The sequence below is a fragment of the Rana temporaria genome, chromosome 2 (genome assembly GCF_905171775.1).
Source record: "Rana temporaria chromosome 2, aRanTem1.1, whole genome shotgun sequence".
NCBI classification, from domain to species: Eukaryota; Metazoa; Chordata; class Amphibia; order Anura; family Ranidae; genus Rana; species Rana temporaria.
Genome location: NC_053490.1, coordinates 11711186 through 11727743, shown reverse-complemented (window position 1 = coordinate 11727743; position 16558 = coordinate 11711186). Strand labels below are relative to the sequence as shown.

Genomic DNA, 16558 nt, shown 5'->3' with positions numbered 1-16558 from the left:
AATCAGTGCCCACAAATAATGCCAGTTAGTGCCCACTGTGAGCGCCTGGCAAATGTCTCCCTGTCAGTGATGCCCAGCAGTGCCACCCATTAGTGTCCATCAGTACATCCTTTCAGTGCACATTAGTGCCGACTAAGAGTGCCCATCAGTGCCACCTATGAGTGCCCATCAGTGCCGTCTATCAGTGCCCATCAGTGCTGCATACCAGTGCCACCTATCAGTGCCCATCGGTGTCATCTTATCAGTGTCCATCATCAGTGCCACCTCATCAGTGCCCATCAATGAAGGAGAACACTTACTTATTTTCAAAATTTTATAACAGAAACAAAGAAAAAAAAATCCCCCCCCCCTCGGACGAGAGGACATCCGTGATAGGCGGAACACTGAACAGAGGCTCTGCTGGGAAAATTACTGTTCCGCCTATCACGGAACAGCCTGAGGAGGAGGCGCGGCTTTTGAATAATGGATGGCCTCCGTCTGACATCTCTGCAAACAGGAGAAGGTAGGGAGATCGTCGAGGCATGTTTACAGATGGCACAGTGAGGCATGTTACGGATGGCACAGTGAGGCATGTTGTAGAATTAGAGCTGCGCGATTCTGGCCAAAATGAGAATCGCAATTTTTTTGCTTAGAATGAAGATCACGATTCTCACGGCGTAAAATCTTTTACATTTATACAAAACAAATGGGCTAACTTTACTGGCTAGTTTTTTTTTAATTCATTAAAGTATTTTTTTCCAAAAAAATTGCATTTAAAAAGACTGCTGCGCAAATACAGTGCAACATAAAATATTGCAACAACCGCCATTTTATTCTCTAGGGTCTCTACTAAAAAAATATATAATGTTTGGGGGTTCTAAGTAATTTTCTAGCAAAAAAAATAATGATTTTAACTTGAAAAGAGCTGTCAGAAAAAGGTTTGGGGCCAGATTCAGATAGAGATACGATGGTGTATCTCCTGATACGCCGTCAAATCTCTGAGTTCCGGCCGTCGTATCTATGCGCCTGATTCATAGGATCAGGTTCCGCATAGATCTCCCTAAGATCCGACAGGTGTAAGTGACTTACACCGTCGGATCTTAGGCTGCAATCTCACGCTGGCCGCTAGGTGGCGCTTCCGTTTGTATACGCGACGAATATGCAAATGAGGAGTTACGCCGATTCAGAAACGAACGACCGCCCCGGCGTTTTTTTTTTACGTCATTTGCGTTCGGCTTTTCCCGGCGTATAGTTACCCCTGGGTCTATGAGGCGCAGCCAATGTTAAGTATGGCCGTCGTTCCCGCGCCAAGTTTTGAAATTTTTACGTCGTTTGCGCAAGTCGTTCGCAAATACGGATGGACGTAATTTACGTTCACGACGAAAGCAATGACGTCCTTGCGACATCATTTAGAGCAATGCACACTGGGAGATTTTACGGACAGCGCATGCGCCGTTCAAGTAAAACGTAAAAAATGCGGGGTCAAGGAAAATTTAAATAAAACACGCCCCCTACATCCCCATTTGAATTACGCGGCCTTACGCCGCAACACATACGATACGCCGCTCTAACTAAGGGCGCAAGTTCTTTATTCACAAAGAGTTAGAGTGGTGTAACCTATCGGAGATACGTTACGCGGGCCTGAGAGATTCGCCAATGTATCTGAATCCGGCCCACGGTGTTTAAGTGGTTAAACGTTCCCAAATTTACATACAGAAGTTTATTCCTTTGATGTGATACAATGTTTAGATTTAACTTTCCACTGATAAAGAATGTTTTGAAAACTTGGCTTTGACTTTTCGCTGAGACTTTGACAGACTTTGACTTTTCGCTGAGAATAGAGAGGAAATTCTTTGCATACCAAAGATCTTAAAACCCTGTGTTAAGAATTGCAACGGGAAAAAGATCGCGATAACGATTTTTGACGATTAATCATGCAGCTCTATGTAGAATATAAAAAAAAAGTCACAGTTACTTTGCTGAGTAACTAATTACTTTTTCAATGTAGTAACTGAGTCACTAACGCAATTACTTTTTTGGAGAAGTAATTTGTAACTGTAACTAATTACTTTTTTAAAGTAAGCTGAGCAACACTGGTAATAACTAAGAAATACCATAAAGAAATCTTGAAAGCCAAAAAAAATGAATTTTTCCAATATCATCGCAAATGCCCTAAACCGCCCCCGCGAACTCTTCAATCTAGTCACCCAGACCATGAACCCAGTCTGTTTAGAGGCCCCGAATTTTGATTCACAAGAATTTTGCAACGAATTATCGGATTATTTTATTAACAAAATTGAAAAAATCCGTGAAAGTATTCAGCAAAATAGAACCTCCATCAACCCCCCCCCCTAAATCCCAAACCTAATACCCACGTAAATCTGCCGCAATCACCAAAATTCACTCTAAAACCCATTTCCATCGATGCCACTAAAAATATCATTGGTACTCTGCTAATTAGCACAGCGCCCAATGATATCATCCCCACTAAACTGCTGAAAGAATGTGCCGATATTGTGGCACCAGCTATCATGCAGCTCATAAACCAGTCATTCAAGGAGGGCATGGTGCCACCCTTGCTGAAACAAGGTATAATCAAGCCAATTCAAAAAAAATACACCCTCGACCCCAAAGACCCTAACCATCGTCGTCCCATAACAGGCCTAAATGTCTTCTCCAAGGTAATGGAGAAAGAAGTTGAACAACAGTTACAACATCACTTAGACACCCATAAATTACTCGATCCGTTTCAATCAGGTTTCCGCCCAGGTCACGGGACAGAAACAGCGCTGCTCAAAATATGGGATGACGCTCTAGAGGCCGCAGACGAAGGAGAATCTTGTCTTCTGGTACTGCTGGACCTAAGCGCAGCTTTTGATACTGTAGACCACAAAGTATTACTGACTCGAATAGCTGAAGTAGCCAGAGTCGCAGAAGGTGATCTAGCTTGGTTCTCCTCCTTCTTGGAAAACCGATCACAAATAGTGAAACTTGGTCCTTTCACTGAAAAACGCACAGTGTCATGCGGAGTCCCTCAGGGATCCCCTCTATCGCCTGTTCTGTTCAATATCTATCTCCGCCCTCTTTTTGAAATCATCAGCAAGTTACTTTACCACTCTTATGCAGATGACACACAACTGTATTTTCGCATCTGAAACAAAAAGGATCATTATCTCGGACTAGAGAAATGCCTTTCTCTGATAGATAATTGGATGACAAAGAGTTACCTTAAACTCAACGGTTCGAAAACAGAACTTCTCCTGTTTCACGCCAATCGAAAGAATCATCTCGCAACAACATGGACGCCCCCGCCTATTCTGGGTCAATCCATCACCCCTAGCACCAAAGTCAAAAGTCTCTGAGTCATCTTCGACACCTACATGACAATGGATGCACAAATAGGGTCAGTAGTCAGCGGATCGCACCATCTGCTGCGCCTACTACGCAGACTCACCCCCTTCATCCCGAAAGAGGACATTGCAGTCGTGGTGGGAACAATTATCAACTCCAGACTTGACTATGCAAATGCCCTCAATCTTGGACTCCCAAAATACCAAATCACTCGTCTGCAAGTCGTTCAAAATACAGCCGCTCGACTTGTGACTGGAAAAAAAACCATGGGAATCAATCTCACCTTCACTGAGATCCCTTCATTGGTTGCCAGTAAAAGACAGAATCACTTTCAAGGCACTCTGTCTAACGCATAAGTGTATTCTGGGAAATGCCCCCCAATATCTATGCGAAAAACTAAAAGCTCACAACCCCAATCGCGTTCTGCGATCCACCAACCAAAATCTACTCCAGATACCCAAAGCCAGATACAAGTCCAAAGGAGAATGAAGATTTGCAGTCCAAGGACCCAGATTATGGAATGCTCTACCAACCAGCATCCGATTGGAGGTAAACCACTTGGCCTTCAGGAGAAAAATCAAAACCCATCTCTTCTGAGGGCAAAAAAGTTTACTCAGGGAATGGATACTAAGCGCCCAGAGGAGATTCAGTTCGCATGTGTTGCGCTATATAAGTTTCTCACTCACTCACTCGCTATTTACCCCCCGCTAGCGGTCGAGAAAGGGTTAAAAACCACTGCAAAGTGCCTCTGCTGAGGCGCTTTGCCGGCGGTATAGCTGCGGTGCCCAATTTGTTTTCAATGGGCAGAAGAGGTGGAGGAGCGGTATACACACCGCTCCTTCACCGCTCCAAAGATGCTGCAGCAGCGGCTGTTTCAGGTCGGTTTGCAGGCGCCATTTTTAGCGTTATAGCGCCTGCAAAGCGACCCAGTGTTAAAGGGGTCTAAGATAACAATACCAGTAAAATAAACCTATGGGTCCAGCTCTATATTTCCACTTTCTTAAACTTCAACGCGAAGATGCAGATGAAACTAAAGTTTCTAATAACCACCAATTTACTAGGCAGTGAATCAACTACCACAATTGCAGTGGCGGCTGGTGCTCAAAATTTGGGGGGCACAAACAAATGAAAAAAAAAAAAAATTGCAGCCTCACTGTGCCCATCAAACGCAGCCACTGTGCCCATCAAATGCAGCCACTGTGCCCACCAATTGTCACCACTGTGCCATGCCATCAATTGTCGCCACTGTGCCATGCCATCAATTGTCGCCACTGTGCCATGCCATCAAATGCAGCCACTGTGCATGGCATCAAAAGCAGCCACTGTGCCATCATTTATTGCCACTGTGCCCATCAATTGTCACCACTGTGCCATGCCATCAAACGCAGCCACTGTGCCATCAGTTGTCGCCACTGTGCCCATCAATTGCCACCACTGTGCCATGCCAAAAGCAGCCACTGTGCCATCAATTGTTACCACTGTGCTATCAATTGTCACCACCATGCCCATCAATTGTCACCACCGTGCCCATAAATTAGCACCACTGTTCCCTGTTAAATGCTGCCACTGTGCCCTGTAAAATGCCCCCGCCTGGAACTTACCTTTCTGGGGTCAGCCATCCTGCTTCCACCGTCCCTCGATGTCTTCTCCCGCCCTCAATGGCGCTTCAGCCAATCAGTTTACCGGTCATCAGAGCCGGTGAACCTGATTGTCTGAGATGCCTGTCAGGCCTCGTACACATGATGGGACATGTCTGATGAAAACGGTCCGCGGACCGTTTTCATCGGACATGTCCGCTGGCAGATTTTGGTCTGATGGCTGTACACACCATCAGACCAAATTTCCCGCGGACAGCGAACGCGGTGACGTGGCCGCGCCGTCGCCACCACGATGACGCGGTGACGTGCCCGACCCTGGAAGGTCAATGCTTCCACGCATGCGTCGAATCACTTTGACGCATGCGAAGGCTTTCAGCCGAGCGGACATGTCCGGTGAGTCTGTACAGACGACCAAACATGTCTTCCAGCGGACATGTTTCTTAGCATGCTAAGAAACATTTGTTCGCTGGAAACCTGTCCGACCTACCGGAAAATTGTCCGGTCGGCCGTACAGACGACCGAACATGTCCGCGGAAACTGGTCCGCGGACCAGTTTCAGCAGACATGTTCGGTCGTGTGTACGAGGCCTCAGTGTTAGCCAGGGAACGCACCCCCCGTGCGTCCCCTGGTTAACTATTAGGAAGCTGATTACTTCCTAAGCCAACCAGCTGCCGTTATTCAGATGGCCGGCGATCACCAGGGGGCCGGCCATCTGAATAGTGGGCGGCAGCGACAATACATAGATTCATGCAATGCATGAATCTATGTATTGTTTTTCAGTGGTGGTGCAGGAGCGAGAGGGGGCGGCGCTCCTGCACCCACTATGGACGCACTGCCAGTGCACAATTCTATTTACTTTTGCAAATTATCCAAAAATCAGAGCAGCAGATAGTATTTTGGAAGCATATTTGCACATTTCAGGAATAACAATCTAAACTTTGTTTTCTCTGCTCTATAATTATTCAGGATCATGCAGCTGACCTCCGATGAAACTTGAGTTTGAATTGAAAGAAGAAAGATGGCCGCTGCATCCAACACCAGCACCAGCTTCGTCCTCCTGGGGCTGATGGAGCTGGAGAAGCAAAAATACCTCTATTTCTCCCTTTCTGCGATGGTCTACTCGTATATTTTGACACTGAGTAGTGTGATCATATATGCCATTTTGAAGGAGAGAAGCCTCCATGAACCCATGTACATCCTCATCGCCACTTTGCTCTTCAATGGGATCTTCGGCAGCTCCTCATTTTTCCCCAAATTCATGATGGACTTGATCACCTCCTCAAAGAAGATCTCCCGCACTGAGTGTCTTATTCAAAATCTCTGCATTTCTACTTTTGCCGTTTTCGAAATGAACACTTTTACCATCATGGCCTACGACCGTTACTTGGCCGTATGCCAACCTCTGCGGTACATCGTGTTATTGACCAACGAGAAGGTCGTGAAGATAATCTCTGGGTGTTGGGGCGTAACCTTCATCATCCTCCTCTTGCTCCTTTTTCTGACAGCAGCACTTCCTTTATGTGGGGATAAAATAATAAATATTATTTGTGATAATATTTCCCTCGTTGTGCTGGCCTGCGTGGATTCGACCAATAGCAGTGCACTTTCAGCCACCGTTTTCGCCATCTACTTTGTCACCACTATTTTGGTCACTGCTTTTTCCTATTTCAGGATATTCTTTGTCTGCGTGAACCTCTCGAAGGAGTCGCGTCAGAAGGCTGTCCACACTGTTGTGACCCATTTGCTCAACTTTTCCGTATTCTTGATTGGAGTTTTATTTACTGTGCTGAAGTACAGACTGGGGAATGTTACTCTCCCCCTAACTGCTCAGGTGCTCCTCTCTGTCACCCCTTTGGTGTTCCCACCACTCTTCAATCCTCTGATCTATGGAGTACGGACCCATGCCCTAAAAATAAAACTCAGACATTATTTGTGGAATGTCATTTTGGGAGGAAAGTGGACACAAATTCATACACATTAACCACGTCCTTACTTGGCACTTAACCGCTTGCCGATCGCCCACCGTAGTTTTACAGCGGCAGGTCGGCTCGGCTGCGCGAAATCGCGTAATATTATGTGATTACGCATTTCAGCCACTAGGGGCGCGTGCCCCCTGCTCACCCTTGGTGTCGGTGTAGTGTCACAGTCTGCTGCCTAACGTAGAATGCTGCGGAAGTCACGTGGCGGCCAACTGCGCATGCGCGATGCGTTCCAAACGCAAGTGCGATGCGTTCCAATGGATTTACGACAGTACACACCAGCGAACCCGGCATTCAGGGCGACGTGGAATTAGAGGAAAGTGGCCAGTCTGCCTCACTTCCTCGCTTCGTTAGGACGGCTCGCTCAACTCGCTCGGCCTCCTGGCTCTATTTTTAACATCCTCCAATCCACGGGAATGTTAAGGAAAGAGCATGGATGCCGACCAAGGTTTCACTGGTGTGTACTGTCGTGAATCCATTGGAACGAATCGCACTTGCGTTTGGAACGCATCGCGCATGCGCAGTTGGCCGCCACGTGACTTCCGCAGCATTCTACGATAGGCAGCAGAATGTGACAATACACCGGTGTGCGTGCCTGGCGGGCGCGATCACCGCCGGGCACCAACGATTGATCGTTACAGAGGGAGAACCGGGAGCTGTGTGTGTAAACACACAGCTCCCGGTCCTGTCAGGGGGAGAAATGACCAATCGCCTGTTCATACAATGTATGAACAGCGATCAGTCATTTCCCCTAGTCAGTCCCATCCCCTCTTCAGTTAGAACACACCCAGGGAACATAATTAACCCCTTCCTCGCCCCCTAGTGTTAACCCCTTCACTGCCAGTGACATTGTTTACAGTAATCACTGCATTTTTATAGCACTGATCGCTATAAAAATGCCAATGGTCCCAAAAATGTGTCAAAAGTGTCCGAAGTGTCCGTCATAAGGTCGCAGTACCGATAAAAATCGCTGATCGCCGCCATTACTAGTAAAAAAAAAAATATTAATAAAAATGCCATAAAACTATCCCCTATTTTGTAGACGCTATAACTTTTGCGCAAACCAATCAATAGGCGCTTATTGCGTTTTTTTTTTACGAAAAATATGTAGAAGAATACGTATCGGCCTAAACTGAGGAAAAAAATAGTTTTACCTCTATTTGTGGAGAAAAAAAGCACGCCAATTTTGTTTGGGAGCCACGTCGCACGACCGCACAATTGTCAATTAAAGCGACGCAGTACCGAATCGCAAAAAGTGGCCCGGTCATTGACCAGCAAAATATATAACTATATATTTTTTTTGTATTAAAGGGCTCAGAGGTCCCCAGGGCCCCATGTGGCAAACCCCCTTTTTTTTTTTATATAAATGTTTATTTTTTTTATTTTATATATTTTTTTATATTTTTTTTTATTAAAGGGCCCAGAGGTCCCCAGTGCTCCCCAGTGCTCCAGGAGGGCCCATGCCTGAAGCTGTGTAGGGGGGCCCCATAATTCCTGATGGCGGCCCTGGGTGGAGGGATATGGGTGAAAGGAAGGGGAGCTGAACCCTGCACTCTGCGTGTAGGGCGCCACAAAACTTTGCACTCTGTATGCAGTGAACCCCCGAACTCTGCACTATGTACATAGCACAGCCCCGACCTCTGCATGTAGCACATCCCTAAACTCTGTACTATGTACCAAGCGCACACCGGAACTCTGCACATAGCGCACCCCTGGGGGAGTTTTTTTTTGGGGGGAGTTTTTTTTGGGGGAGTTTTTTTTGGGGGGGAGTTGTGGTTGAGTTCCTGCACCTATTTTTGGAGGAAAACAGCAGAACACAATAACTAAGCGGGGTGATCACTGTACTAATTTTGGATAGTTAGAACAGCAATCTCCTTTTGAGCTCCTCCTTTTTTTTTTTTTTCTTCAGCCCACTGGGTTTGATTGAAAAGAAAACTGACACAGTGGGGGTTATTTACAAAAGACAAATCCACTTTGCACTACAAGTGCACTTGAAATTGCACGGAAAGTGAACTTGGAAGTGCAGTTGCTCTAAATCTAATCCCGCGTACACACGACATGTTTTTCATGACGAGAAAAATGTAATTTTTTTAATTGGTCATGAAAAACGGTTGTGTGTGGGCTCCAGAGCATTTTTTCGCGATGAGAAAAATGGCCATTAAAAATTTAGAACCTGCTCTATTTTTTCTCGTTTTTTTTCACGTCTTAGTTTTTCTCGTCGTGAAAAACGGTCGTGTGTAGGCTTTAACGACGGGGAAAAAACGTGCATGCTCAGAAGCAAGTTGTGAGAAGGGAAATTTGCATTATCAGCCCCAAGGGTGGCGCCATTCGAATGGAACTTCCCTTTTATAGTGCCGTCGTACGTCTTGTACGTCACCGCGCTTTGCTCAAGCATTTTTTATCACGACCGTGTGTATGCAAGGCAGGCTTGAGAGAAATCACATCGAGAAAAAATTTGTTTTTTTTCCATGACATGAATAACGGCCGTGTGTACGTGGCATAAGGGGTAGATCTGAATTAAGGGGAAGCTCTGCTGATTTTATCATCCAATCATGTGCAAGCTAAAATGCTGTTTTTTATTCTCCTTGCATGTCCCCCTCAGATCTACAGGGTGGGCCATTTATATGGATACACCTTAATAAAATGGGAATGGTTGGTGATATTAACTTCCTGTTTGTGGCACATTAGTATATGTAAGGGGGGAAACTTTTCAAGATGGGTGGTGACCATGGCGGCCATGTTGAAGTCGGCCATTTTGAATCCAACTTTTGTTTTTTCAATAGGAAGAGGGTCATGTGACACATCAAACTTATTCGGAATTACACAAGAAAAACAATGGTGTGCTTGGTTTTAACGTAACTTTATTCTTTCATGAGTTATTTACAAGTTTCTCTTTGTTTACAACCATTGACATGTCGCCGAGGTTAACACGTGCGGATTTCAATGCAAGACAGCTTACGAGACCACCCATCTCCCATGCTACAGTTATCAAACTGCTTGCTAAGTTTCGTCAAACTGGTTCAGTGTTGGATTTGCCAAAATGTGGACGCATGAAATCTGTCACTAATGAAGAAACATCAGTGGCTGTCCTAGCTTCATTCAGCAAGAGCCCACAGCGTAGCACTCGCTGCACGTCACTGGAGAGCACATTGAACACATTTTATAAGTGGTCAGAAACTTGTAAATAACTCACGAAAGAATAAAGTTATGTTAAAACCAAGCACACCATTGTTTTTCTTATGAAATTCTGAATAAGTTTGATGTGTCACATGACCCTCTTCCTATTGAAAAAACAAAAGTTGGATTCAAAATGGCCGACTTCAAAATGGCCGCCATGGTCACCACCCATCTTGAAAAGTTTCCCCTTCACATATACTAATGTGCCACAAACAGGAAGTTAATATCACCAACCATTCCCATTTTATTAAGGTGTATCCATATAAATGGCCCACCCTGTACAGCAACTTTACTTCCGAGTGCCCTTCCAGTGCACTTTCTAGTGCACTTGTAGAGCAAAGTGGATTTGCCTTTAGTAAATAACCCCCAATGTGTACCAGGCTTTAGGAAAGTCATTCTCTTCTTACATGTCAAAAGACTGAAAAAACATCTGCATGCAATTGTCTGAAATAAAATTGTGTTGAATCCAACTTGTGTCTCTTATTGAAGAGTTAAGCTGCCTGAGGATAGTACCAAGTCAGCAGGTGACCATATTGTCTGGGCAGACTGGGTCTAAGGAGGAATGTAAATTCATACAACAGCATTCGAAACAGAAAAAATCAAAGTTTGCAACAGTTGTTGGTTCACCCGATGTGATGATGCAAATGTAATGCCGCGTACACACGACCGTTTTTACTGTCATGGAAAAAAACAAAGTTTTTCTCGACGTGATTCCTCTCAAGCCTGCCTTGCATACACACGATCGTGAAAGAAAAAAATGCTTGAGCAAAGCGCGGTGACGTACAACACGTACGACGGCACTATAAAAGGGGAAGTTCCATTCAATTGGCGCCACCCTTTGGGCTGATTATGCAAATTTCCCTTCTCATAACTTGCTTCTGAGCATGCGCATTTTTTTCCCCGTTGTTAAAGCCTACACACGGCTGTTTTTTCATGACGTGAAAAACGTAGAAAAAAAAGAGAGCAGGTTCTAAATTTTTAATGGCCATTTTTCTCGTCGAGAAAAATTCTCTGGAGCCCACACACGGTCGTTTTTAATGACCAATTAGCCACTTAAGACCCGGACCTTTAGGCAGCTAAAGGACCTGGCCAGTTTTTGCGATTCGGCACTGCGTCGCTTTAACTGACAATTGCGCGGTCGTGCGACGTGGCTCCCAAACAAAATTGGCATCTTTTTTTTCCCCCACAAATAGAGCTTTCTTTTGGTGGTATTTGATCACCTCTGCGGTTTTTATGTTTTTCGCTATAAACAAAAATAGAGCGACAATTAAAAAAAAAATGAATATTTTTTACTTTTTGCTGTAATAAATATACCCCAAAAATATATAAAAACATTTTTTTCCTCAGTTTAGGCCGATACGTATTCTTCTACTTATTTTTCATAAAAAAAATCGCAATAAGCGTTTATTGATTGGTTTGCGGAAAACTTATAGCGTCTACAAAATAGGGGATAGTTTTATGGCATTTTTATTAATATTTTTTTCTTTACTAGTAATGGCGGTGATCAGCGATTTTTATCGGTACTGCGACCTTATGGCGGACACTTCGGGCACTTTTGATACATTTTTGGGACCATTGGCATTTTTATAGCGATCAGTGCTATAAAAATGCATTGATTACTATAAAAATGTCACTGGCAGGGAAGGGGTTAACACTAGGGGGCGAGGAAGGGGTTAATTGTGTTCCCTGGGTGTGTTCTAACTGAAGGGGGGGGTGGGACTGACATGGGGAAATGACAGATCGCTGTTCATACATTGTATGATCATGTGATCGCGACCGCCGGGCACGCGCGTCGGCACCAGGGGCGAGCAGGGGGAGCACGCGCCCCTATTGGCTGCAATGCGAAATGATGTATAGCTACATGATCTCGCGCAGCCTGAGCAGACCTGCCGCCGTATAACTGCGGGGGCTGGTCGGCTTGAGATTAATGGCCATTTTTCTTGTCGAGAAAAATGCTCTGGAGCCCACACACGATCGTTTTTAATGACCAATTAAAAAAATGGCATTTTTCTCGTAAGGAAAAACGATCGTGTGTACGCTAGGGTGACCACATTTCCAAACTGCCATTCAGGGACACCCCCCCCCCCCAAAAAATACTTTTTTTTACATATTTTCTTGCCAGTTTTGGGGGCAGGGGCGTATCATAAAATCAGCGGGCCCGTGACAGAGGGCTGGGTGACAGAGGGCTGGGTGACAGAGGGCGGGGTGACAGAGGGCGGGGTGACAGAGGGCGGGGTGACAGAGGGCTGGGTGACGGGACAGGGTGACAGAGGAGTGGGTGACAGGGTGACAGAGGGCTGGGTGACAGAGGGCTGGGTGACAGAGGGCTGGGTGACAGGGTGACAGAGGGCTGGGTGAGGGGGGACTGAGTGACGGAGGGCTGGGTGACGGAGGGCTGGGTGACAGAGGACTGGGTGACAGAGGACTGGGTGACAGAGGGCTGGGTGACAGAGGGCTGGGTGACGTGACAGGGTGACAGAGGGCTGGGTGACAGGGTGACAGAGGACTGGGTGACGGAGGGCTGGGTGACGGAGGGCTGGGTGACAGAGGGCTGGGTGACAGAGGGCTGGGTGACAGAGGGCTGGGTGACAGAGGGCTGGGTGACAGGGTGACAGAGGGCTGGGTGACAGAGGGCTGGGTGACAGAGGGCTGGGTGACAGAGGGCTGGGTGACAGAGGGCTGGGTGACGTGACAGGGTGACAGAGGGCTGGGTGACGGAGGGCTGGGTGACGGAGGGCTGGGTGACGGAGGACTGGGTGACAGAGGACTGGGTGACAGAGGACTGGGTGACAGAGGGCTGGGTGACGTGACAGGGTGACAGAGGGCTGGGTGACAGGGTGACAGAGGACTGGGTGACGGAGGGCTGGGTGACGGAGGGCTGGGTGACAGAGGGCTGGGTGACAGAGGGCTTGGTGACAGAGGGCTGGGTGACAGGGTGACAGAGGGCTGGGTGACAGAGGGCTGGGTGACAGAGGGCTGGGTGACAGAGGGCTGGGTGACGTGACAGGGTGACAGAGGGCTGGGTGACAGAGGGCTGGGTGACGGAGGGCTGGGTGACGGAGGGCTGGGTGACGGAGGGCTGGGTGACAGAGGGCTGGGTGACAGAGGGCTGGGTGACAGAGGGCTGGGTGACAGAGGGCTGGGTGACAGGGTGACAGAGGGCTGGGTGACAGAGGGCTGGGTGACAGAGGGCTGGGTGACAGAGGGCTGGGTGACAGAGGGCTGGGTGACAGGGTGACAGAGGGCTGGGTGACAGAGGGCTGGGTGACAGAGGGCTGGGTGACAGAGGGCTGGGTGACGTGACAGGGTGACAGAGGGCTGGGTGACAGAGGGCTGGGTGACAGAGGGCTGGGTGACGGAGGGCTGGGTGACGGAGGGCTGGGTGACGGAGGGCTGGGTGACAGAGGGCTGGGTGACAGAGGGCTGGGTGACAGGGTGACAGAGGGCTGGGTGACAGAGGGCTGGGTGACAGAGGGCTGGGTGACAGGGTGACAGAGGGCTGGGTGACAGGGTGACAGAGGGCTGAGTGACAGGGTGACAGAGGGCTGGGTGAGGGGGGACTGAGTGACAGAGGGCTGGGTGACGGAGGGCTGGGTGACGGAGGGCTGGGTGACAGAGGGCTGGGTGACAGAGGGCTGGGTGACGGAGGGCTGGGTGACGGAGGGCTGGGTGACAGAGGGCTGGGTGACAGAGGGCTGGGTGACGTGACAGGGTGACAGAGGGCTGGGTGACAGAGGGCGGGGTGACAGAGGGCGGGGTGACAGGGTGACAGAGGGCTGGGTGACAGAGGGCGGGGTGACAGAGGGCTGGGTGACAGAGGGCTGGGTGACAGAGGGCTGGATGACGGGGTGACGGAGGGCTGGGTGACGGAGGGCTGGGTGACGGAGGGCTGGGTGATGGAGGGCTGGGTGACAGAGGGCTGGGTGACAGAGGGCTGGGTGACAGAGGGCTGGGTGACGTGACAGGGTGACAGAGGGCTAGGTGACAGAGGGCGGGGTGACAGAGGGCGGGGTGACAGAGGGCGGGGTGACAGGGTGACAGAGGGCTGGGTGACAGAGGGCGGGGTGACAGAGGGCGGGGTGACAGAGGGCTGGGTGACAGAGGGCTGGGTGACGGGGTGACGGAGGGCTGGGTGACGGAGGGCTGGGTGACGGAGGGCTGGGTGACGGAGGGCTGGGTGACGGAGGGCTGGGTGACAGAGGGCTGGGTGACAGAGGGCTGGGTGACAGAGGGCTGGGTGACGTGACAGGGTGACAGAGGGCGGGGTGACAGAGGGCGGGGTGACAGAGGGCGGGGTGACAGAGGGCGGGGTGACAGAGGGCTGGGTGACAGAGGGCGGGGTGACAGAGGGCGGGGTGACAGAGGGCTGGGTGACAGAGGGCAGGGTGACAGAGGGCTGGGTGACAGAGGGCTGGGTGACAGAGGGCTGGGTGACGTGACAGGGTGACAGAGGGCTGGGTGACAGAGGGCGGGGTGACAGAGGGCGGGGTGGCGGGGTGACAGAGGGCTGGGTGACAGAGGGCGGGGTGACAGAGGGCGGGGTGACAGAGGGCGGGGTGACAGAGGGCTGGGTGACAGAGGGCTGGGTGACAGAGGGCTGGGTGACGGGACAGGGTGACAGAGGGCTGGGTGACAGAGGACTGGGTGACAGAGGGCTGGGTGACAGAGGGCTGGGTGACAGAGGACAGGGTGACAGAGGACAGGGTGACAGAGGGCTGGGTGACAGAGGGCTGGGTGACGGGACAGAGTGACAGAGGACTGGGTGACAGGGTGACAGAGGGCTGGGTGACAGAGGGCTGGGTGACAGAGGGATGGGTGACAGAGGACTGGATGACAGAGGACTGGGTGACAGAGGACTGGATGACAGAGGACTGGGTGACAGGGTGACAGAGGACTGGGTGACAGAGGATTGGGTGACAGAGGGCTGGGTGACGGGACAGGGTGACAGAGGACTGGGTGACAGAGGGCTGGGTGACAGGGTGACAGAGGGCTGGGTGACAGAGGGCTGGGTGACAGAGGGCTGGGTGACAGGGTGACAGAGGGCTGGGTGACAGAGGGCTGGGTGACGGGACAGAGTGACAGAGGACTGGGTGATTGAGGGCTGGGTGACAGGGTGACAGAGGGCGGGGTGACAGAGGGCGGGGTGACAGAGAGCGGGGTGACAGGGTGACAGAGGGCTGGGTGACAGAGGGCGGGGTGACAGAGGGCGGGGTGACAGGGTGACAGAGGGCTGGGTGACAGGGTGACGGAGGGCTGGGTGAGGGGGGACTGAGTGACAGAGGGCTGGGTGACGGAGGGATGGGTGACGGAGGGCTGGGTGACGGAGGGCTGGGTGACGGAGGGCTGGGTGACGGAGGACTGGGTGACAGAGGACTGGGTGACAGAGGACTGGGTGACAGAGGGCTGGGTGACGGGACAGGGTGACAGAGGGCTGGGTGACAGGGTGACAGAGGGCTGGGAGACAGAGGACTGGGTGACTGAGGACTGGGTGACGGAGGGCTGGGTGACAGAGGGCTGGGTGACGGGACAGGGTGACAGAGGGCTGGGTGACAGGGTGACAGAGGGCTGGGTGACAGAGGACTGGGTGACTGAGGACTGGGTGACGGAGGGCTGGGTGACGGAGGGCTGGGTGACGGAGGACAGGGTGACGGAGGACAGGGTGACGGAGGGCTGGGTGACGGAGGGCTGGGTGACGGAGGGCTGGGTGACAGAGGACTGGGTGACAGAGGACTGGGTGACAGAGGACTGGGTGACAGAGGGCTGGGTGACGGGACAGGGTGACAGAGGGCTGGGTGACAGGGTGACAGAGGGCTGGGTGACAGAGGACTGGGTGACTGAGGGCTGGGTGACGGAGGGCTGGGTGACGGAGGACAGGGTGACGGAGGGCTGGGTGACGGAGGGCTGGGTGACGGAGGGCTGGGTGACGGAGGGCTGGGTGACGGAGGGCCGGGTGACGGAGGGCCGGGTGCCGGGTGACAGAGAGCCGGGTGACGGAGGGCCGGGTGCCGGAGGGCCGGGTGACGGAGGGCTGGGTGACGGTCTGACGGAGGGCTGGGTGATGGAGGGCTGGGTGACGGAGAGCTGGGTGATGGAGGGCTGGGTGACGGAGGGCCGGGTGACGGAGGGCTGGGTAGAGAGAGATTATACAATCCAGATTACAATTTGCAGGGGCAGCAAAGGTGACAGAGAAAGGGGGGTGCACCATGCAACCCCCTCTCTCACTGTCACCTCTGCTGCCCCTGCAAATTGTAATCTGGATTGTATAATCTCTCCCCCCATTGCATGGTCAACCCCCCCCCCCTTCCCCTGCACCTACCTTTTCTGCCCCTGCTCCAAGGATGGCCGGCGCGGCGCAGCGGAAGTCGGGACTCACGGGAGGTCGGGACTCGGGACGGACGGCGGATCGAGTCCAGCTGAGCAACCGAGGCCTGGAGGGGAGGAGGAGGTCTTGGTCTGTGCCGCGGTAGGTGACGG

At 50.8% G+C, this 16558-nt stretch overlaps 1 protein-coding gene across 1 annotated transcript; it reads left to right on the top strand.

The window, feature by feature from the left end:
* The first annotated feature begins 5946 nt into the window (after positions 1–5946).
* Positions 5947–7024, top strand: LOC120928464 (olfactory receptor 6K3-like). Its single transcript, XM_040339561.1, has one exon. It carries the CDS (start codon positions 5947–5949, stop codon positions 6907–6909), a length of 963 nt encoding a protein of 320 aa, XP_040195495.1. The 3' UTR covers positions 6910–7024.
* Positions 7025–16558: the final 9534 nt, after the last annotated feature.